Genomic DNA, 24,105 nt, shown 5'->3' with positions numbered 1-24,105 from the left:
TAACACCTTGCAAGGCTGATATTCATTTGTTCCCCCTCATATTTGTACATTTTATCACAATTGTTGATATTGAAATCTAGAGTGTTCACTGAGTTATACAGTCCCAATCTTTATCTTTCCTCTTTTCTTCTGGTGTCCCACATGCTCCGAACCTTCCTCTTTCAATCATATTCATAGTCATCTTTGTTCAGTGTACTTACATTGCTGTGCTACCATCACCTAAAATTGTGTTCCAAACCCCTCACTTCTGTCTCTTCTTATCTGTCTGTAGTGCTCCCTTTAGTATTTCTGTAGAGTACGTATCTTGTTCACAAACTCTGTCATTGTCTGTTTGTCAGAGAATATTTTGAACTCTTCTTCATATGTGAAGGACAGTTTTGCCGGATTTAGGATTCTTGGTTGGCAGTTTTTCTCTCAGTGTCCTAAATATATCACACCACTTCCTTCTTGCCTCCATGGTTTCTGCTGAGAAATCCACATATAGTCTTATTAAGCTTCCTTTGTACGTGATGGATCACTTTTCTCTTTCTGCTTTTAGGATTCTCTCTTTGTCTTTGATGTTTGATAATCTGATTATTAAGTGTCTTGGCATAGGACTATTCAGATCTATTCTGTTTGGAGTACGCTGTGCTTCTTGGATCTGTAATTTTATGTCTTTCATAAGAGAGGGGAAATTTTCATTGATTATTTCCTCTATTATTGCTTCTTCCCCTTTTCCCTTCTCTTCTCCTTCTGGGACACCAATGACATGTACATTCCTGCATTTTGTTTTGTCCTTAAGTTCCCAGAGACATTGCTCATATTTTTCCTTTCTCCTCTCTATCTGTTTTTTTGTGTGTGTGTGTAGGCTTTCAGGTACCTTGTTCTCCAGTTCCTGAGTGTTTTATTCTGCCTCTTGAGATCTGCTGTTGTATGTTTCCATTGTGTCTTTCATCTCTTGTGTTGTGCCTTTCATTTCCATAGATGCTGCCAGTTGTTTTTTCGAACTTTCGATTTCTGCCTTATGTAAGCCCAGTGTTTTGTTTATAGCCTTTATCTCTTTTGCCATATCTTCCCTAAACTTTTTGAGTTGATTTAGCATTAGTTGTTTCAATTCCTGTATCACAGTCGAAGTGTAAGTTTGTTCTTCTGACTGGGCCATAACTTCATTTTTCTTAGTGTAGGTTGTAGTTTTCTGTTGTCTAGGCATCTGGCCTCCTTGGCCACCCCAATCAGGTTTTCCCAGATGAGAACAGGCTCAGGTCCCAGAAGGAAGAAATATACAGTATCCAGTTTCCCTGATGGTGTGTGTTAGAGGATTGACACACCCTGTGCTTTTCTGTCCAGCAGGTGGTGCCTGTCAGCCTGTAGCTCCAGACTGGTTAAGGAGGTGTGGCCCGTGGCTGTTTTCCCCCAGGCTCTGGGGTCTCGTTTTGAATGGAAGGCAGGTAGCAGAGCTTAGCACCACCTTCTTCCTCTTAGGGGAGATATGCCCCCTAGAGAGAGGTCATTTGCATATAAATAGAATCTTTGTTTCTCTGACTCTGCTATCTCCACCCTTGTCTGGGTCAAAGTCTGCAAGTTTATAATGGCTGAGACTTTCTCTACTGCAGAGCACTGCAAGTTGAAAACGGCTGAGGCTTTCTCCACTGAGCTACCCAGGTTGAGAGAGAGAGAAAGGGACAGAAAGCCCCCTTTCAGGGTCAGTCTACAGCCCCCAGATTTACCCATCAGCCAGAGATAGCACCCCATCCTTTGGGCTCCCCGTCCCAAGACAGATATGTCCCCTGACCCCCCAAGGTCAGTTGTCACCAAAAGCCTCTGTCTGCTTGTTGGGGATTCATAGTTTGTATTGAGCAGTTAACATTTGTTAATTAAAACCCCAGTTGGAGCTGGGCTGAGGTATATTCGCTTGTTCAGAGAGTGCTGCTCTCTAGCACAGTGAGGCTTTGCAGTTCAAGCTACCATGAGGGAGGGGGCTCTTGGCTTGGGTCCACAGTTTTTACTTACAGAATTTATGCTGCGATCTTGGGCATTTCTCCCAAACCAGATTGTTGCACAATGTGTGGACAGTCACAGTCGTCTCCCAGCAGTTATTCCAGATCTTTTACTAGTTGTTCCTGGTTTTTTATTAGTTGCTGTGGGGTGACTAACTTCCACTCCTCTCTATGCTGCCATCTTCTCCCAGAACTCCTTGTAAGTATTTTTTGAATCAAACATTTATGGGAGCCAAGCACTGTTCTAAATATTTTACAAATATTAAATCATTTAATCTTCACAACAATTCTATGAAATAAGTACCACTATGATGCCCAGTTTAAACAGGAAACTGAAGCATGGAGAGATCAAGTCATTTGCTCACACATCACTGTTTTTTAGCAGAGCCAGGATTTAAACTCAAGACAGTACATCTCAGAATAGGAAAACATATTCCTGGGAAGGGGAAGATACTAGGTTAATTAAAAGCAGCAGCGTCTCGCACACTTTTTTGATGATAGAATCCTTTTGTTAATGGGGTTCCATGGAACACAACTTGAGAAACATGGCTCTATGCCAGTCTCTTCATTTTACCTGGGGAGAATCCATTGTTCCATGTTACCATACCTCATTATGCCCAATGGTGGTTTTACTGAAAAACTGTATGTTTATCCATTTTTACCATTCAAACCAAAGTGCCCCAGGAGCAATGGCTATTTAAAGACCCCCACAGACCTTCTGTAGAGGAAACTGTGGTTCTGAAATGCTAATGATGGCACCTGATCGGCTGTCAGGTTCCCTTTGAGGGGAACTCTGCTCCTTTAAGGGTGTTTCTCCGCGTGGTGGGAACTGCACATGGACACTGCCTGGTAGAGTGTAGGAACACAGACCAGACACCAGGAACCAGATTCAAGTCCACTCTGCCATTTATAAGTCACGTGACTCTTTGCCAGTATCATTCATTCAATCAACAAAGTTGAGTTCCAAAGAGGAGGATCCGGCTAAAATAAAAAGGGCAAAGTTCTACAGGAACACAAAAGAAAAAAATACAACTTCTGCCTGGAGATTCATTTCCTTCTCTGGAAAAGGATATAACAATACCTATCAAGCCATTATTCTGAGGATCAAGTGAGATAATGGAGGAAAAGGCAATATTTTCCAAATCTCCTTCATTGGGGCCCACTTCCCTGATTCTCTGCTCTCCTTCCTTTCTCTCCTTTCCTCTCTGCTCCTCTACCTCACAACTTCTCCCCTTATAAGACCTCCTGAATCTACATACTCAGAGAGGCTGATCTAAGTAAGGTGGTGTCTTAGTTTCCTCAGGCTGCCATAACAAAGTACCACGAACTGGGTGGCTTAAAACAAGCGAAACGCATTGCCTCATGGTCTGGGAGCTAGAGGTCTGAAATCAAGGTGTCAGCAGGGCCACACTCCCCCTGAAACCTGTAAAGGAGAATCCTTCCTTGCCTCCTCCTGGCCTCTGGTGGTTTGTGACCATCCTTGGTGTTTGCTGCCTTGCAGCACTTCAATCAATGCCTCTGTTGTCACAGGCTGTCTTCTTTTTTGTTTCTTCCCCTTTTCTTATAAGAACACCAGTCCTATGGGATTAGGGCCCACGCTATGCCAGCATGACCTCATCTTAATTTAATTCCACCTGCAATGACTGCATTTCCAGTTAAGGTCACATTTTGAGGTGTTGGGGTTAGGACTTCAACATATCTTTTTTGGGGACACAATTCCACCCTGACAGGTAGCAAGCACAGAAGTGAAAGGGGAGCTTGGCTGATGTAAGTTTTCATTCTGAAGAAAGACATGATGCTATATTTAACTCCTGTTGGAATAAAGAGTTATCAGAATGACAATATACCAGGCATGGTGCTTTATGCTTTCATTCCCTGTGGAGGTGGAATGTCACTGGCCACTGAATATCACCACTGAACATTTCTAGACCTTTCCTCGCACTCGTTGCTCAGAAGGAAACGGGAAGGGGCAGGGAGGTAACTAAGTTATAGGAGCCTCTGGGGTGTGGGGAGCAGTCACTGTGCTGGGCCTTTAGACACATTATTGCACTTAAGTTTCAAAATTATTCTTATTCTCACTTTATAGATGAGGAACTTGAGGCCCAGAGATATTAAGCAATATCCAAGAACACACATTAAGGAAATGGTGGTTCAGGGATCCACACCCCACTCTGAGAATAAAGCCCGTGCTTGTCTCACATCTCACAGGCCTAGGTCGAGGGTTTCTGCCCGTCGGCACGGACTGTCCTCAGCCACTCTGTTCCTGTGCCTCACGCAATCGACACACAGACTCTCGGTACTGCTGGTACTTTCCATACGGCGGTTCTCAGACTGCTGGAATTTATGGGCTGAATGTATATATATATATTTAAATGGGGGTGACTAAATAAAGTTGCCTGGTTTCATTTTTGTATTAAGGACAATTTAAAAAAATCATCATTTACTCTGATCATTTCCTAAAATAAAATATACTTTAAGTCCAAAGTGTAGGGAAGACATAATTTCACAATAAAGGGGTAGTCTTTCACAAGAATGGGCAGTGAGCAATCCTATGCTAATGGTTATATTTCTCACACACACACACACACACACACACACACACACACATTCATTCATCCCACAAATACTTGTTGCGTGCCTTTATGCGCCAGGCCCTATTCTAAGCACTGGGCATACAGCAGAGAAAAAACAGCAGACAAACGTGGCTGCCCTCATGATGCTTGCATTGTGTTGAGGAGAAGGAAATAAACCTAGATGAGCTGCAAGAGCTGGGAAAGGGTCCTGGATGAGGGGAAGGACTGTGATAAACTGTGAGGATGCTTGTGGGGACCAGGAGCGGGAATGGAGTGGGGGGAAAAACCAGGAAGAAGCATGTCCTTTGGGGAGATGTGGAAGTGATTCCCAACTAAGGCAAAAGGTTCACCACGGTACATAAAGCGAGTGTGAAACTGGGATAGGAGGGGAGACAGATGGTAGAAGGTCCTGGAATAGGACCAGAATGTGAAGAAATGAAGGAGGAGGAGGTTAGTGGTCATGCTAGACCCCTCGACCATCTGATTATATTAAATTACCTGAGGGAGGCTTGTGGGGTTTGGGGTTTGTGTAAATGTGTCTGTGTGTGGAGCGGGTATGCTCGGTTTGGTCCACTCTGGGAAATCCCTCTCTGTCCCCTCCACTTGCCTCGGAAGCCCAGGGGCTGATGTTCTGCCATCTCCTCCCTGCAGCCCCTTCTTGCCTCATGTCCATCAGAACCCACTTTGCAGGGGGCCATTGCTCTCTTGGGGCCTGGCCAGCCCCTGATTCAGCCAGTGTGAGCCTCCCCCAAATAGAGGAGAGGAAAACCATGGTGGGAACAGGAGGCATCCTGCAGAATTGCAGAGGAAATATTTCCACCCCTCCACTGCCTTCAACGGGTAGGACCAGAAAGAGACGTAGAGGAGATCTTGAATCTAACACTGAGGAAACTGAGGACCAAAGGGATTAAGTCACTCACACAAGGACATTACAAGTTACAAGCTGAGCCAACCACCTCCTGATACCTGTCCAGTTAATCTGTACCACATCACACTGTATGCAGTCACTGTTCCCTTTCTTTATAAGTTGGTCCTGGTGTGAGAGGGCACACTGAAAGGGAAGGATATGCCAGTCGATATAGTAATATCACCGCAGCTTGTTTATTATTACGTCAGCAACTGCCAAAGACAGTAAAAATGGACCGTTAAGAAAGGGAACATGCTTAAGAGCCACATGAAGGACAGAGTCTGAGGGTCTGAGAGGACAGTTGCACACACACAGAAAAAGGTACCACTTTTGAGGGCCTTCTTTGTGCTGGGTTCTGTGTTGGAACACCTCAGGCATTATCCTGAACCCTCATGACATCCTTGCAAGATGAACATTATTTTCAATATACTTGTGAGGAAGCTCAAGTTCAGAGAGGTTAAGTGACCTGTCCCAGGTCACAAAACTAGTCAGTGACATGGCCAGAATTTGAACTCAGAACTGTTAGGGTGGGAAGCCCAAGCTGTTTTTCCAGTATACTCACTGCTATAAAATTTTAGGCCAATGAGAGCTGGTAGATCTGGGCTTTCTGGCATCTGAGACAAGAAGGAAAACGTACTTCTTAACATACAACATAAGAAAGCAAAGTCAATTATCAGGAAAAAGAAATGATTTCCTAGGAGGAAACCAGAAAGGAAACCATGAAAGCTAAAACAAGGGAAATTGAACAAAGTCAGTTTATATCTACCCAATTATTCCTATAGACATAAAGATGAAACCATTCCATCCCCTGTCCTTTTAGGGGCTTATGCTGCTCTTTCTAAGAGATGCCTGTGATCACATCCCTCTCCCACTCAGAACTTCCAGAAGCTCTCTGTTGCCTCTATCAGGGCTTTTCAAGTTTGTAAACCAAAACCAGAGTGCTTTTTTCAAATGAAATCTTACATGGAAGGCAAACTATGGCAGGAAATAAAAGCAAACCTGCACAAGCTAAGGCAGAGAGTAAAAGGAGAAGGGAGAGAAGAAGGGAAGGGTCAGAAGGAGGCCAGAACATTTCCCTTTCCCGAGCTGGCCTCTCCCTTTACCCACCTACCCTCTCCCAAGAAGACCTTTAACCCCATCTCCCAAGCCCAGGGCTCCTTTCGAAATGTTTGCATTAACATGAGAAAATGCAAAGGTTTCAGCCTGGTATTCAAAGGCCACCGGAATCTAGCCCCAGACGGCCACTTCACTTATTTCCCACCAACTATTCCCAAGCCCCAGCCATCCACAAATCCCAGGCTTATGTTTCCAGTCCTCCCACCATTCTTAAACACATCCTAAGTTCACTGGGTCTACCCTCTGCTCACATAGTCACCTGTCTAAACCCTTCCTAGCTTTCAAGACGACTTCACTCGCCCCCACTGGGAGCTGACCCATCCCTCCCCATCTCCCCATACCTGGCTCTCAGAATCCCTGCTGGAGCTCTTCACTCACTCTTCATTGTTTGGAGTTATCCATCCACAGGTCTCTCTTCCCCATGCCTTTAGACCGCGAACCTGTAGAAAGAACCCTGGTTTTTCCATTTCTGATGAGCCCCTGATGCCCAGAGGTGGTGTCCATAATTATTGACTGAGTTTTTTTCAGTTGTGGTAACACATATATCATAAAATTTGCCATTTTAGCCATTTTAAATGTATAATTCAGTGGCATTAATCACATTTTCAATGTTGTGCTACCATCATCACCATCTATGCTGCAACTTTTTCATGATCCAATACAGAAACCCTGTACTCACTAAGCAATAACTCCCCATTCTCCCTTCCCTAGCCCCTGGTAACCTCTAATCTACCTTCTGTCTCTCTGAATTTGCCTATACTGGATATTTCATGTAAGTGGAATCATACATTTGTCCTTTTGTGTCTCGCTTATTTCACCTAACATAATATCTTCAAGGTTTGTCCATGGTATAGCCTGTGTTCAGAACTTCATTCCTTTTGATGGCCAAATAACGTTCCATTGTTTGTAGATACCACATTTTGTTTATCCATTCTTCTGTCCATGGACACTTGGATTGTTTCCTCCTTTTGACTATCGTGACTGATGCTGTTGATTGAGTTTTTACCCTGGTTTCTCCCAATCTACAAAGAGTGAATTGTCACAAGTGGAAGGACCTGGTGGGGACCTTGTCGTTGCAGGTCCACCATGTGCTCCACCAGCGCGTGTGACCTGGAAGAGATTCCCCTGGACGATGACGACTCAAATAGCATGGAATTCAAAATCCTGGCCTTCTATGTCAAACACCACGTCTTCAAGAGCACCCCCGCTGTCTTCTCACCAAAGATGCAGAGGACAAGAAGCTTGTCCCAGAGCTGGTCAGTAAGCGAGTCATGGGCACAGATGTCATGGCCTTGCAGGACTTCCCGATCCAGTGAGAAGCCCCTAAACATTGGCAAGATAAAGTCTTCCTGGAGAACACTGTTTGGCGTGGTGGAGAAGGAGGACACGCAGAGCCTGCCTGTGCGGTTGGAGGGTCAAGGTCCAGAAACACCAGCCAGTCCAAGCGGTGCTCGCAGCCAGCAGTGGTCTCGGTCCCTCCCTAACGTGGAACAGCATGTAGAGCAAGAAGGTAGGCTCTAAGGGGTCTTTCTCTCTCACACCCGAAGCTTTCCCTTCTTCGCATGTGCCGTGGTTCATCTCCTCCCATCTGGTGATGTGGCCTCACTGCTCACGGATGGCCTTAGGCAGGGTGTTCTTTGTGTGTTAGCTATCCCACTTACTAATTTTCAATAATTGCCCTACTTTTCTGATCAGCAAGGAAGATGATGGAAGTGAAGGATGACAGGACTGGTTTTCCAGCTTCACTGTCTATAAACTTGCTGCCCTAATTCCTAATCTTCTGGCCAGTGACCAAAATAAAGCAAAGGGCCCTGCACAGGTTCAGGCTGCCCCTCTTCTGAGGTAAGTCGACTCATCTCCCTAGGGCTCTGCATCTTCATTTGTACATTGGCGTTATTCCCATCCTCCTCACCTCTTAGGGCTGATGGAAAGAACAGATAAATATATAAAAATACTTTGAAAAGTATAAACTCTAAAAAACAACTGAGAAGCATTTTGACAAAATCTTTCCTCAATGGGACAAAGTAAACTGTACTGAATAAAACATTTTCATGAAGGGCTTTATCATGGAGCATTTTCCTGTGTCCACAACTTTTGTTATAAGCATCTTGTCTCCCTTCACCAATGCCCAGTGCTCATCCCCAGCTTTGAAAACAATGTCCCCCTCCTGAGGGCATGAGTGAATGTCAATAATTAGCCAACAGGGGGCAGCGACGTCTCAATTTTAAAATGTGGCTGGCCTGGCTTCCTTGGAGAATCAGACCACATATGGACAGCTTTAGATCGTTCACTATGATCAAGAAAACTTCCATTCCTCATTAGACTTATGGAATTTTAGAACAGGAGGAGTTAGAGTCCAGATTATATAAAGAACCTGACTGCACAGATAATGTGAAAAAACAAGAGTCCCACACCAAGGATTTGCCTAAAGAAATACATCTAGTAAGTGGCAGAACCTGGACTCAACCAAGGTCTCCTGCCTCATCATCCACACTTTGTTTGACCCCTAGGACAAAACTCTGCCCTCTGAACTCTGCTAAACTAAGGCTGGCAAAGGGGAGGTGGCTCCCGGTTCTCCCCCATCCCAACCCTCCAATGGAACAGAATTCTCCTGCTGGGGTGGCATCTGGGCTCTGGAGCAAATAGGCTTCTCTCCCTGGCCTGCTCCGTGGACTTTGCCAGGAGACAGAGGAAGTTTTTACAGACTTTAATCTTCAGGCTTCCCCTGAGATAGATGTCATTCTGTATTTCAATATTCACTTGAGTATCATTTCACCTTTTTTTTAAAATTGTGTAAAATTTCAAGGTAAGCTTTTTTCCTTTCTTTTCTTTTTCTGTTTTTTGTTTTGTTTTGTTTTGTTTTGGTGAGGAAAGAAAACTAACTTTTTTGTGGGCCTGAGAATAAAAGATTAAATTCAAAAAATATTTAGATGATGAATTTATGTGTAGAATAGTAGCTATGGCTGAATTAATATATATGTGTGTGTGTGTGTGTATGTCACATACACACACACACACACATATATCCCTAAAAAAAGTAGAAATCATTACCTCCCAAGGAGGCTTAGATTTAAACACGTATGTTGTACAGCATAATCTCCCTTCTCACCCTTCACTTTCCTTGCTTTCTTGATTGGTTAGGTAATTATATGGGTGGTTAGCTGGTTTTACTTTGGGGTGACCTAAGGGAGCCTCATGTTCTGTTTGTTTTGCCACAAATAAATCAGAAATTAGCAGTGGTTTTAACTGGATTCTTTCAGCTACAGGTCACAATTTAGTCTTGGGCTGCCATTCTGGAATTCAGCTACCAGGCATAATTGAGAACTGTGAGGCTATGTCCCAAGGCCAAAGGTTATTAGTGAAAGGTCTTAGGATATGGAGAAGTCAAAATTAATAACAGTTTTTAGAAAAATCCAACCCAAGTTCTTTTATTTTGAGTCTATCATTTCCCCACAGCTTTGATTTGCTACTTGTGGAGAGTAACAGTTAAGATTAGGTTCAGCAACATAAAGTAGAAACCCAAATAACCATAACTTAAACAAGATAGAGGTCTATTTTCCTTTCACAAAAGATAAGACCAAACTTTGGCCGCCTGCCTGGATGGCAGCTTGACAGTCATCAGAGATAACTCCACTGCCATCCTTCAGCTAAGTGCTTCCACCCTCAAAGCCACCTCATATTCCAAGGTGGCTGCTGGGTCACCAACCATCATGTCTACATTTGAAGCAGGAAGAAAGAGGAAGCAAGGAAAGGATTGGCTGGCTTCCAGATAATTTAGCTCCCTTTTAAAGAGCTTTCTTAAAACATCATTCAACTTCTTCTTATATCCTGTTGGCACTCCTTACTGCGAGGAAGGCTGGGAAAAGTGTTTTTTTCAGTTGGATCCATTGCTGCCTCTGACATCTCAGGGGTCTGTTACTAAGGAAGGATGAGAAAATGGATACTTGCTGGGAAAAAGCAGTCTCTACCATGTGGGCATCACTCCCAAACTTCCTGTCCCTTCTTTTGAAAATAAATGTCTCAGGCCAAAGACTGAATGACCCTTTCCACCCCTGTTCTCCTTGGTCCCACAGTGACTCCCCCAAAATAGATTCCAGAGGACAGGCAGCCGTGCTGCTCTCTCACCACTCCCATCTGATTTTTCCATTGCCTATCATGTGGGACCAACTCTGACAAGAAGGGAATCTTTGCTTTTAAATTAAATTATTCAAGAGGAGAAGCTTAATTAGAGCTAGTTCATCGAGTCAAATGTGTTTTCTTATAGTTCTTCCTGTACATATTTCATCTGCATCCCCCACTCCATGCCCCACTTCATAGGAATCAATAAGCTGCACACACACATTGGTCGGATTGGGTGCTTCTGCCTGCCTGCAGTCTTGTGGTTGCCCTGTCACATGGGGTGGGTGGGGGGTGAGGAGGGACAGCCTTTGGAGTCTTTATCTGCCCGCTTTGCATGCATGATGGGGACAGTGTGACTTCCGGGGACAGGGCCACACTCTGTTCATCCCAGACAGGCTGCACAGGCTGTGGAGGTAGCAGCTGTCATTTCCTTCCCCATCTCCTCAAGGCACTGCTTTGGGTGCCAGCCTCTTGCCATGTCCTTTCCAGGGGCATTCAACATGAGGCTGGTTCGGCTATAACAAGGTGACTTAAAAGTGGAAAATGCATCTGGCCTGGTTGTTCACATGGGAAGGAGAGGCATCCTTCCTCTCCTTGACCTCTATTCTCTCTCTTAACTCCGCCTTATGTTTTTGAATCCTGTGAACTGAGCATGAAAGATACGGCTTTTTAAGCCAAATGTCCACTTAAGGAAGAAAGGCGTTGTGGAGGGACTGCATCTCCTGTGGCCTTTTGATGCGCAGAGAGGTAACAGGGAAGGCAAAAAGCTCTCCTGCTGTGGAGGAAGCCAAGGAGAGAGGCTCAGAAACCATGTTGGCAGCTCAGCAGCAAGTCAGGGCCTGCTTTTCACATGATACAATCCCTCCCAGGACTCAGGCCTTGCCTCTCTTATAGATCTGATTTACAAAGTCACGAGTCGCCCTGGGCACACCAACCTTCCAGCCAAACCACCACTCCGTTACCTGCTTCAAGTCTTGTGAATTAAATAGTGTTATTCTTCAAATATTACATGACACAGCTCAACTGCTCCAGATGGTATCAAAGGCAGAGCTTGCAAAACTTCTAAAAGTTAAGACTTAGTGACAAATCAACAGTGAAAACTACTAAATAACTCAGCAATGCAGCCTGCCTGCCCACCCCCACCCCCTCCCCAGCCAAGGGCAAAGCTGACTTGCCTTTCTGAGGGTACAACACTCAGGGGACCTGATGCCACAAAAACCCTCACATCCCCAAACACTTTATTTTGTAATTATGTATACCAGTACATGACATCACTCTTTTTCCTGCATTATAAATCCTTGAAGGTTGCACGTTATGCCTCCTTACTCACCCATTAAGGATTAGTTGAATGTTTTCCAGAGGACGTGGAGAGGGAAGAGGCATGAATACAATAAGAGCAAGGAGAGTTCAGTGTTTACTTGATAATGAATGGGGATGAATATGGCCAGAGAGCAGGAATATTTCTCTTTCCTCAGTGACCAACCCCCAAAGGCTTGTCAAACTACTGAATGCCCTCCTGTGCTCATAGGGGCCAGGGCTCTGAGGTATAAAGGATGCTCAGAAAGAAGAATAAAAATAAAAGCATAATGAGCATTCCCTCAACCAAAGACCTAAGCACTCCCTTTTGTGTTTCTTCCCTTGCAAAGGAGAAAGGAGACCCTAATTTTGCAAGACTTCAAAAAGAGGGTGCAGAAGGGCAATTGTTTCAAGGTGACAACCATTCCTCTGTGTGCTCCTCCCCCATCCCAGCTCCTGCCAGGCAACTGCCAGTCCTTTCTGAAGAATGAACCCCCCCTCCTTCCCGGGCTATTTCCTCTCATTCTGGGCCAGTCTTTTCATTTGGGGCAACTGTGCATACCAATGAAGCAGACGGAGAAGTTCTTCTGGGAAGGGCCTCTCAGCACCATTTTGTCTTGTTTCAGCTGTGGACCCCAAAGTTGTTTCCATTGCCAACCGTGTTGCTGAAATTGTTCATTCCTGGCCACCACCAGAAGACATCCACTACCAGGGAGGAAAATTCAAGTCCAAACACAGCGTCGTACCACAGGGACCCCAAGCCCAGTGCTCCCAGCCTAGATCCGAAAATGCTCAGAAAGGTAAATGTTCCTTCCAAGGGTTTGTGTGGGGTTAAGTGTTTACCAGGCAGAGGTATGTGAGTATTTATGTATTGATTCAGCTCAGGGCTCTGGTACTTGGGAATCTCTGCTGACCTGGACTAGGGGCATGGCAGCAACATGCTGGAGAGCCTGAGTTTCAGCTGGAGACACGAGCCTAAGGCCAGGGGACTACAGTGGCCTACTGAACCGACAGGCCCAGCAGACTCCTACGTCAAAGAGATGGGAGGGACGGGAGGAAGCACAGAGCCTACATGCCATGGTGGGAGCATCAACTCAGGGATTCCTAATATTGCTTTGGGCTCCCAGGCCGGGTGCAGAACATGAAGCAGAACTGAGAAGCAGTGACCAGACCTGGTCAGTTGCCACTCAAACTGTAGCAATTGCTGGGACTGTAAATCCATCAGGCTGGATATTAGTGGGAATTCTGGGCTCCGAGGGAAGGGTCAGGGAGAGGACAGGGTGCCACAGGAAGAGAAGCTTAGGTCAACATCCCTTCAAGAATGTTCCACCATGTGGTGGCTTGGAAAGCTCCCGGCTCTCTCTCCCCCAACTCCAGTGGAGAATGTGGAGGCTCCTGGATTTTCAGCCCTCCAAAGCACAAGGCAAGAGTTCTCCCTCCTAAGGTACTGGTGTCGCCTACCCTCTGAAGCAGAGTGGCGGCTCTGTCCACCCTCTACTGTGTTCTTGTGGCCCCAAACTGTCATAGAGGCTTAGAGTGAGGAGCTGGAGGAGAGGAGGACCCCCTGAGTCTGCAAAAAAAAGAAAGTGCCCCCCACCCTTTATTGCTATCTCAAGAATGTTCTGAAGATGTAAAGCAATATCCCTAAACCAAGCTAAAGCTAAGGCTCTGATTCTTTATGTACATCAGAAACTCAGGCAGCTGTTAGAGCAACTTTCCCAGAGACAGGCAGCATAATGTGTATCTCAACACATGGATTGGACTGTTGAGATACACGTTCTTTCTTCTCTCAGTGACTTGAGATTCAGTCTTCCCACTTACCTCCTACCTTGCCCTTCACTAGACCTTCTTGGGACTTGCTAGATGAACTTCCTGGCCTCTTATCTGGAACAAGCATGAGATTATGCCATAAATAAGAAACACCATTCTCTTAATAACTGGCTTTTCTCTGTTAGGATTCTTTTCTATAGCAATGACAATTTTCATCATGTTTAGTTGTTAGCAGTTTTTTTCCTTTGATTTTTTTTTTTATTGGAGAAATTGTAGTTGTACAGCAAAATCATGCAGAAAATAGAGTTCCAACATACCACCCTCACACAGACAGTTTTCCCTTAATAACATTTTGCATTATTGTGTTACCTTTGTTACAACTGATGAAATAATATTATTCTAATTGTACTATTAACTATAGTCCATAATTTACATGAACTGTGTTGTACAGTTGTTTTTTTTTTTAATTTTTATTCTGGTAATGCATACACAACCTAAAATTACCCTTTTAACCACATTCAAATATATAATTCAGTGGTGTTAATTACATTCACAATGTTGTGGTAGCATCACCACCATCCATTTTCAAAACTCTTCCATCACCCAAACCAGAAACTCTACACCCCATTCCCTACTCCACCCCAGCACCTGGTAACCTGTATTCTAGTTCTGACTTGATGAATTTGCTTATTCTAATTTTTTCATATCAGTAAGGTCATACAGTATCTGTCCTTTTGTGTTTGGCTTACTTCCCTCAACATGATGCCTCCAAGGTTCATCCATGTTGTCACATGTATCAGAATTTCCTTTCTTTTTATGGCTGAATAATATTTCATGTGTGTATATACCATATTTTGTTTCTCCATTCATTAGTTGATGCACACTTGGGTTGCTTCCATCTTTTGGCAATTGTGAATAATGCCACTGTGGACATCAGAGCGCAAATATCTGTTTGAGTCCTCGTTTTCAGTTCTCTGGGGTATATACCTAGAAGTGGGGCTGCCAGGTCGTATAGTAATTCTATACTTTCTGAGGAACTGCCAAATTGTTTCCCACAGTGGCTGCTCCATTTGGCATTCCCACCAGCAATGAATGAGGGTTCCTATTTCTATACATCCTCTTGTTAGAAAATTTTGAGACAAGAAAAATAATACTCACCCTTTCCTGTTCCAACATATACACCACGCACCAACTGTAGCCATTTTTTAGCCTTCGGACATTTTGGCCTTTGGAGTGGGAAAATTTATTAACTTTCTTTATTTTCACTCTACCTTGTTCTAAAAACAATTTGACATGGTATACAAAGAAGTATAAATTTTAGTAAGATACAATAAATCAAATTTGAAAGGTAATGTAAAAAAAACAAGAATAGGAAAAATAAGGTAGATTTAGGAATGAAGTAAATCCACAAAATACAGGCCAGGAAGATACCATCCTTTCTCAGATGTGGGCCATGAATTTGGCTCTACACTTCCCAGCAGCTAACACAAGAAGCAAAATATGATCAAAATATGTGATTTATTGAGTCCATAAGAAAAAAGCACCACTTGCTCAGGAAAAGCCTAGAAACTAGAGGGAAATTTTTCCTATATATCTTCATAAGTAGGATCATATATAATGAGCTGGCAATTTTAACATCATTTTTACAGCAAATGCAGTTGTAAAATTCACAGGGAGACTTGGGGGAGGAGGGCAGCTGAGTGGAGAACAGAAAGAGGAAAAAAGGAAAGGAAGGGACTGTGGGAAAGGAGCTCTGGAATGGTTTGTGCCTGACTGGAAGAGGTGAAGTAAGATTTAATTTGCTAAGAATTAAATAGCACAGAATAACTCAATCCCTGACTAGGCTACTAGTGTTGCCATTAGAAAATTTAAGATTATTATTATTTTGCCTCTCTTAAAAGAAATAACTGGAATTTCCCCCTGACAGATGGAGAAGACCAAATAATAGCCAAAATTGTTGAGTTGCTGAAATATTCAGGGGATCAGTTGGAAAGAGAGGTATGAAGCTTCTTGAACAAATTTAATTTCTTTTTGTGCCCACGCACTGGTACACGAGAATGGAATATACTCCAGGTTGCAATTTTATTCCTTTTCAAAGTTCTGGTTTCCACTTAGTCCCAAATTTTATTTCTCTTGGAATCAAAATTCTTCATACTGGAAGCATCTCAAAAATGAATCACTTTGGAAAACATAAGTAAACCTTCTGGGGCCTCCTTGGAATTTTTGAAAACTAAAAAATGTTAACTTTGTTATTGCAAGAAAAGACACCAGTAAATTAAAATTTGCTGAACAGAATTATTAATCTAGTTCCCCATGTAACTGATCCCCAGTGAAGTTTAGACTTGTGCATTTGGCCTGCTGCCTGGATATCTGTGTCCCACAGTTGCTCAAAGGCTGGAGTCCTTTCTGAAATTCTCTCTCCCTCTCATTGCTGGACTGTTCTCCACTCAAGGTCTTTCTCAGCAACTCAGCCAGGGAGGTGGGTTAATGTTCCTTGGAGGACTTTTTGATTCCTGCAGTCGTTCTAATCAGGGAGGGAATGGTGTGAGGGTTGCTGTCAGATAGCATTTGTGAGCACCCTGCACTGTAGTCAGGGTGCCCTCAGTGAATGTCTTCTGGGTTGGTAACTTGGGAACTACAGGTCAGTCTCTAAGTTTCTACAACCAGGGTTGGCCTGTGGACCCATTTCCCTGTGTTGCCAGGGTCTGGGAGGAGAAGTCAGGCCGTGGAGTTTCTGCAGGTCGAGGAAAAGCTTTAGCAGGCCAGCCACCTCCCCCAGTGCCAGCATGCCCAGTGGCGCCTCCACCAGTAGCTTTCTCAGAGCTGTGTCCCAAAGATAGTGACCAGGAAGGTAAAGGACATGGGAGAAGATTGTGCAGAGTGAGAAACAGGTGAGAAAACCAGGGACTACAGAAAAGAGAAGCAGGTGGGCATGCTTTGGGGCCACAAGTAGCAGGTGGAGAGGGGTGCAGAGGAGCAGGAAATAGAACATGATGCATGTCTTAAGGACAACTCTGTGTTTCTCCAGAACTGGCATCAATGCATAGAAGTTAGGAGGACAGTTGATTTCTCCTTTAAGAATGGGCCTTCTAGCAGTCAGGGTTGCTCATCTGTGCCAAGGGCCACCTTGTGATGGAATGATCTTTCCATTGTTAGAAGAATTTCAAGTAGATGACAATACCTGAACTGGGAGGGCTCTGGTTAGATGTCCTCAAGGGTTCTTTACCACTCTGGGTTATGTGGCTGTCACAGCAATCTCCACCCTGGCTTCCCTAAGCAGTAATTCGTAGTAGCCAACGGGAGATCCAGAAGGCCAGGTGGTTATGAAGGGAAATGCTTCCCTTTTCATCCCACGAATCATCACTTTCAAAAACCTTGCTTTGCCTGATAAACTCTCTTGCCTGATAAAATATCTTGGGTGATTTTTACTTTACTTATATGGAAAATGTGTATGTCATTCCTTTTACATGTGTACTCAATAGACGTCTCTGGTAAGAACACCCCATAGCTGACCTTGTACTGTATGGGTGTGAGTTCCCACCACAGGAGAGAAAAGTAGCCATTAAGGAGAGGGGCCTTGGCGAGGCCATGGTGGCTGCAAAGCTGCTCATCCCCGAGAGTGCACACAGTCTCTTCCTGCACCTCCCTCACAGCCAGGTGCAACTGAGAGGAAATGGAAAGGGGAAGGAGCAGGGACAGTAGGCTTTGTGGAAGTGTTTTCTTTCTGGCATTTGACTCTTCTATCATTTTGGCATGGTCCAGCTGCCCACTGAGGTTTTGAGCCTAGCTTTTTCAACTGGTCTGAAAATGAGTAAGAGAAGTCTGTTCTTGATGTGCATGTAGCTGGTCATTTCTGTTTCAAGTTTACAATTCAGATAGGACCCCTGTATCTCACAGAAGTTGGAGAGGTGGGCTTGGTTCAGATAAAGGGTACTGCTCACCCCAAATCTTTATATAACATGACTCATCCCCCAAATATCCCTTTTAGGAACAATATTTGTTGAAAACTTGCACAGCTTATCATTCCTCAAGGATAGAACTAGATTTTCAAATAAACATTTACTCCTTGCTCACAGATATTTCTATTTTCACATGACAATCATCATGTTAACAGACATTGCAAGAATAATTTTATTTGAGGATGATCTATGCTTTTATGACATAAGCCATGAGTTTTCAAAAGAAGCAGAGACCATATAGATTCTTTTAAAAGTTCTACTAGTCCAAAGGAGGTAAAGCAGGCAGATACCAGGTTCAAGGGAGGGATGGATGTAAAATAGATCGATTGGTGTCCTAGTTTGCCAGGCTGCTATGACAAGTACGCACACTGCTTGGCTTTAAACAACAAGAAATTATTGTTTCATGGTTTCATAGGCTAGCAGTCCAAAATCAAGGGGTCAACAAAGCCATGCTTTCTCCCCAAAGTCTGTAGCATTCTGGTGCTGACTGGCCACAATCCCTGACGTTCCCTGGCTTGCATCTCTGCCTCCTGTCACAGGGTGCCCTCCCTCTTCTGGTTTCCAGTGACTTCTACTTCTTGCTCCTCCCTATGAATTTCTCTGACTTCTGAATCTGGTTTCTTTTCTTTATAAAGCCTCTAGTACTATGGATTAAGACCCACCCTGATTCAGTTGGCTATGCCTTAACTAAAAACAGCAGCTAGCTCCAGAAGATCCTTTTTACAAATGGTTTCACACCCTTAGGAATGCAGACTAAGGATAAGAATATGTTGGGGTATGTAATTCAACCTACCATAGGTAGAATAATGGGAAAGGAATCAAGGGATTAGGATTTTTTTTTTAACTGAACATATGCACTTCAGGGAGTTTTCCCTGACCCCCTGGGTTTCCACAGCATTCTGGAAAATTGTAACATTTAGAGACCACCTCAACTATGTCCAACACTATGCTAAGTATTTTATTCAATTGCCCTATGGTATAGGGATTAGCATCATCCCAGTTTAGAGATGACAAAAGAGGTTGAGGGATTAAGTAATTGTCCTAAGATTGCACAGCTAGTAAGACGAAGTTCACCTAGACTTTGAGTCAAGAGGGTCTGATTTCCAGGTTCCTGCTTCTATCCATTGCACTACTTCTTGCAAAGCACTTACCACTGTATTGCAGCTGTCACTGAACTGTAAGTCCTCTGAGTCAGGACCTGAGTCTTATTCATCTTTCTATCTGCTCTGGTAAACATAGTACCTGCCCACTGTAACAGCTCGGGAGATATTCACTGAATGTTGAATGAATGGGCTGTTCAATTTTATCACTTATTTGTCCAGATGAAATGTACTTACAGACCAAGTACATGCCCAGTTGGTTCTGCAGAACACCATGGCTGAGATGAGAATCCAGGGCTTTTCCACTGGGTGCTTCAGTGACCCACTGTTGAGTTACGGTGTGGCCTTCCATCTGCCTCACTGGCCCAGCTCCTCTACTGAATGCTTTTCCTTTTGTACACAGTTGAAGAAAGACAAAGCTTTGATGAACAGTTTCCAGGAAGGGCTGTCCTACTCTGTTTTCAAGACCATCACAGACCAGTTCCTAAGGGGTGTGGACACCAGGGGAGAATCGGAGGTCAGAGCTCGTGGCTTTAAGGCTGCCCTCGCAATAGACGTTGCTGCCAAGCTCACTGCCATCGACAACCACCCCATGAACAGGGTGCTGGGCTTTGGAACAAAGTACCTGAAAGAGAACTTCTCCTCCTGGGTCCAGCAGCATGGTGGATGGGTAAGTGTATCCTATTTAAAACTTAATTTTCCCAAACTCAGGGAGATGGGATGGAAGCATTTTTTTTCTTTTCCTTCCTTCCTTTTTTTTTTTTTTTGTTTGTTTGTAAAGTAAAGGGAACACATCTGTGAAGCAGTTCTCATGGGGTTAGGATGCTTGAGCGGTTTTTCCAATGATGGGAAAATATTTTTAGTGATTATCTTCATCATTAATAAATATTTACTGAGCTCCCAAAGAATATGTGGGGTATGTGTCAGGGAACAGGGGAGAGGAGCAGGGAGAGGAGCTGGTCAGATGTAACAGGAAATGAGGAGATGCTGATATATGAAATGTTTACATAGATTCAATTTCTGTTTTCACAAATTTTACAGGCCATAAAAGTCGGGCAGTGAGACAAGGGGAAGCAAACAGCTCCTTTATCACGCTCTCAGATGCTGATAGGATGTGTGGGTGGTAATCTCTGCAGAGATTCAGGGTTCGAGACATTTTGTCCTTGCTGCCTTGACCTGGCCATTTTGACAGAGACATTTTGATACAAACTAAAAAGCAAACAGTTAACTTTTCATCTATTTTTAACTACCTAGGATGGGGCAAAACAGACATCTGCACCACCATGCTTCAGCCTCACTCCCTCCCGCATCCTTCACGTACATTCCTTGAGATTTCCTTAAACTGCCATGTTCAATCTTGACAAAATGCTGTACCCCAGAGCTTTAAATATCAATAGGCTTAAGGTACTGTCCGTTCAAACAGTTCCTAGAAGAACAGGCCTTCCCCCTACATTATCCTTGGTCCTCTTTCCAGTGGATTAGCCCATGGGCCAGCAGGAGTTTGAGTTGACTCAGCATGACCAGCATGAGCCTGGGGCCTCCAGTCAGGCTCGGCATCCTGGCTAGCAGATCTTGCCTGAGGGGCTGAGGGCCGCCATGGTCTTCAATGGCTGCCCTTTGAGCTTACCTAGACTGCTGTTCCTTTTTGTTTTCCACTTTTGCACTCGATATGGTAGCAATTAAGTGGCTTATCTGAATAACTAAGGTTCTTAGTTAAGTGTTCCAAATACTCATTCTAAGAGGAGAATAGATTCGACAACATTATTTTAGTTCAATCCATCTATCCTTCCTTCCAGGTCTCCTTTGAGTTCCTCCTCTGCCCCAAAGCCTTTCATGACAACTCACTCAAGGCACTCACCAGCCTTTGACCTTCTACAGCACCTCATATTTACATCATAATTATATAAAGCAAATCATCAAATTCCCAATTGACTATGTTTCAAGTGTTTATTTTTAAACCACAGCTTGTCCTGATCATATATTTTCCCGGAGAGATTATAGGTGTCAACTAGATTCAGAGGCTAGCTCTCAAAAGTCTCTTTAACCCATCAGAATATGAAAGGCCATAAATATTGGATAAAAACATAGTGGTTCTACACCAAAGGCACAAGCAACAAAAGAAAAATAGCTGAATTGAACTTCATCAAAATTAAAAACTTTTGTTTCTCAAAGGAAATTATCATGAAAGTGAGAAGTAAACCCACAGAATGGGAGAAAATTTGTGCAAATATGTATCTGATAGAGGATTTATATCAAGAATATATAATGAATTATTACAACTCAACAATAAAAAGATAAATAGCACATTTAAGAAATGGGCCAAGGAGCACAGGGGGAAGATGGTGGAGTAGGGAGCTCCAGGACTTACTCCTCCACCAAAACAGCAAGTGGACAGGCAGAAACTGTGTGATACAGCTGTTCTGGGGCTCTGGAGGCCAGGGAAGCCCTGTACAGCACCCAGGGAGAAGCAGGAGGAAGAGGCTGAGACACTGCAGTAAAGAACTAGAACTCATTGCACAGTGGCTGCCAGCACCCATCCCCACTCCACCCCCATGGCAAGCCTTGCTGGGGCCCATTCCTGGGCTGACTGCTGCAGACAGAGAGGGGTGTTGAATTCCTCTTCCCCAAGAATGGGGGGAGAGGGGGTGAGGAGACAGTGAAGCCCTGATAATGGCTTTTGACCAGTGTATTCAGATTGCTGGGTCCCAGCTGTGAGCTGCTGTTTCAGCCTGCCCTGCGGATATGGTCATTATTTCAACCCTGCCCCCAACAGGGATGCTCACTGATGGAGGTTTATAGATACAGTACCTCCTGAGAGATGCGGAGAACATTTTCTGAAGAGCACCGTCTGCTAAGCAGGCTAGGAAAATGCAGCTTAGGGAAGATGTCAAAAGACTTCTGGCGTCTTCCCTGACCCTCTCCCCAGGGCTCACTGGAGCTGGTCTGTGCCGCTTCATGGGCCCCTGGCCCTCTTTTGGCTGGAAATACTGACTTGGGAAAGTCCTCTGTAGGGAGACCCTCCTCCCAGAATTTACCTTCCAGGCAAAAGCAGGTAGAGGAAACAGAAGCAGTGTAAAATAAAACTATAGAGGCAAAACAAAAACAAACAGAACAGATCAAGATTCCCAGAGAAGGAACAGAGGAAAGGAAGCTTTCTGCATGTGTACTGCACATCTAGGGCAAGAATCAGATGAAGAAGAGGTGGAAAAATATGGTCAGTTAAATACAGGCAATACTAAAGGACTAGAATAATTTGAATCACATGTCAAAGAAGAGGCTTAACACAAAGTCACTCAATAATAAAACCCTAGGCAAAAGGGAGAATCTTCTGAGTAAAAGCATCAAGATAATCAGATGCCTAAACATCAGCAAAAAATTACAAACCATACTAAAAAACAGGAAGATATGGTTCCATCAAAGTAACATATTAAGGTTTAGGAGGAGATACAGAATTTGAAACAACTTATTGATGCTTAAACAAATTTCCTAAATCAAATTAAGAAGATGAAAGAAAATACAGCTAAAGAGGTAAAGGATGTTAAGAGGACACAGGATGAACATAAAGAAGAATATGAAAATATAAAAAAGTAACAAAAATTATGGGAAGGAGGCACAATAGAAGAAATTAAAATACACTAGAGGCATACAACAGCAGATTTCAACAGGCAGAAGAAAGAATCAGTGAACCAGAAGACAAGACAATTGAAATCTTACAAACAGAACAGATGGAGAAAAAAAGGGAGAAAATTGAGCAGGGTCTTGGGGACTTAAATGACAGCACAAAGCACATAAACATACACATCATGGATGTCCAAGAAGGAGAAGAGAAGGGAGAAGGGGCAGAAAGAATATTTGAGGAAACATAGGTGAAAAGTTCCCAACTCTTATGAAAGACATAAACATACAAGTCTAAGAGGTGCAACGAATTCCAAACAAAATAAATCCTAATAAATGTACTCTGAGACACAATCAGAACATCAAATGCCAAAGATGAAGAAGGATTCCTGAAAATAGCAAGAGAAATATCACATGTAAAGGATACTCAATTAGACTAACTGCAAATTTCTCATCAGAAACCATGGAGGTGAGAAGGCAGTGGTATGATATATGTAAGGTACTGTAAAAGAAAACCTGTCAGCCAGGAAATCTTTATCTGGCAAAACTGTCCTTCAAAAATGAGGGAGAGTTAAAAATATTCACAGATAAACAGAAACTGAGAGAGTTCATCAACAACAGACCTGCCCTACAGGAAATACTAAAGGGAGTTCTGCAGGCTGAAAGGAAAAGACAGGAGAGAGAGGCTTGGAGGAGAGTGTAAAAATGAAGATTATCAGTAAAAGTAGCTAAAAGGGTAAAAAACGAGAGACAAAAATAAGATACGACATATGAAAATCAAAGGATAAAATGGTTGAAGTAAGTAATGCCTTGATAATAATATCATTGAATGTTAATGGATTGAACCTTGAATCAAAAGACACAAATAAGCAGAATGCATAAAACAGTAGGATCCATTTATATTCTGTCAACAAGAGACTCACCTTAGATCCAAACATACAAATAGGTTGAAAGAGAAAGTCTGGAGAAAGATACTCCATGCAAACAGTAATCAAAAAACAGCTGGGGTATCTATAACAGTATTAGAAAAAATAGACTTTAAATGCAAAACTGTTATAAGAACACTATATACTAATAAAAGGGAAATTTCACTAAGAAGAGATAACAATCATAAATATTTATGCACCTAACCACAGTGCCCTAAATTACACAAGGCAAACACTGGCACAACTGAAAGAAGGAATAGATATCTCTAAAATAATAGTTGGAGACTTCAATACACCACTCTCATAAATAGATAGAACATCTAGAAAGATGAACAATAAAGAAACAGAGAAATTTAATAATATGATAAATGAACTGGACCAAACAGACATATAAGGAACACTGCACCCCAAAACCACAGGATATACATTGTTGTCAAGTGCTCATTGGTCATTCTCCAGGACAGACCACATGTTGGGTCACAAAACAATTCTCAATAAATTTAAAAAGACTGAAATTACGCAAAGCACTTTTCCTGACCACAATGGAATGAGGAAGGAAATCAATAACAGACAGAAAACCAGAAAATTCGCAAATATATGGAGATTAAACAATACACTCCTAAACAATCAGTGGGTCAAAGAAGAAATTGCAAGAGAAAGTAGTAAATATCTTGAGATGAATGAAAAATTAGAACACAAGATATCAAAACTTAGGGGATGCAGCGAAGGCAGTGCTGAGAGGGAAATA

General features: G+C 43.3%; 1 protein-coding gene across 1 annotated transcript in view; it reads left to right on the top strand.

Moving 5' to 3' along the window:
• BCL2L14 (BCL2 like 14) overlaps positions 1-24,105 on the top strand; it is a 50,442-nt gene that overhangs the window by 19,333 nt on the left and 7,004 nt on the right. The window contains exons 2-5 of the mRNA XM_037846601.1: positions 7,652-8,082; positions 12,614-12,787; positions 15,685-15,755; positions 19,220-19,486. Of these exons, the coding sequence (XP_037702529.1) occupies positions 7,659-8,082; positions 12,614-12,787; positions 15,685-15,755; positions 19,220-19,486 (936 nt within the window). The 5' untranslated portion in view covers positions 7,652-7,658. The remainder of the gene's footprint in view (positions 1-7,651; positions 8,083-12,613; positions 12,788-15,684; positions 15,756-19,219; positions 19,487-24,105) is intronic.

Source organism: Choloepus didactylus, chromosome 8 (assembly GCF_015220235.1).
Source record: "Choloepus didactylus isolate mChoDid1 chromosome 8, mChoDid1.pri, whole genome shotgun sequence".
Taxonomy (NCBI): Eukaryota; Metazoa; Chordata; class Mammalia; order Pilosa; family Megalonychidae; genus Choloepus; species Choloepus didactylus.
This window is presented reverse-complemented; position numbering and strand designations above follow the sequence as displayed.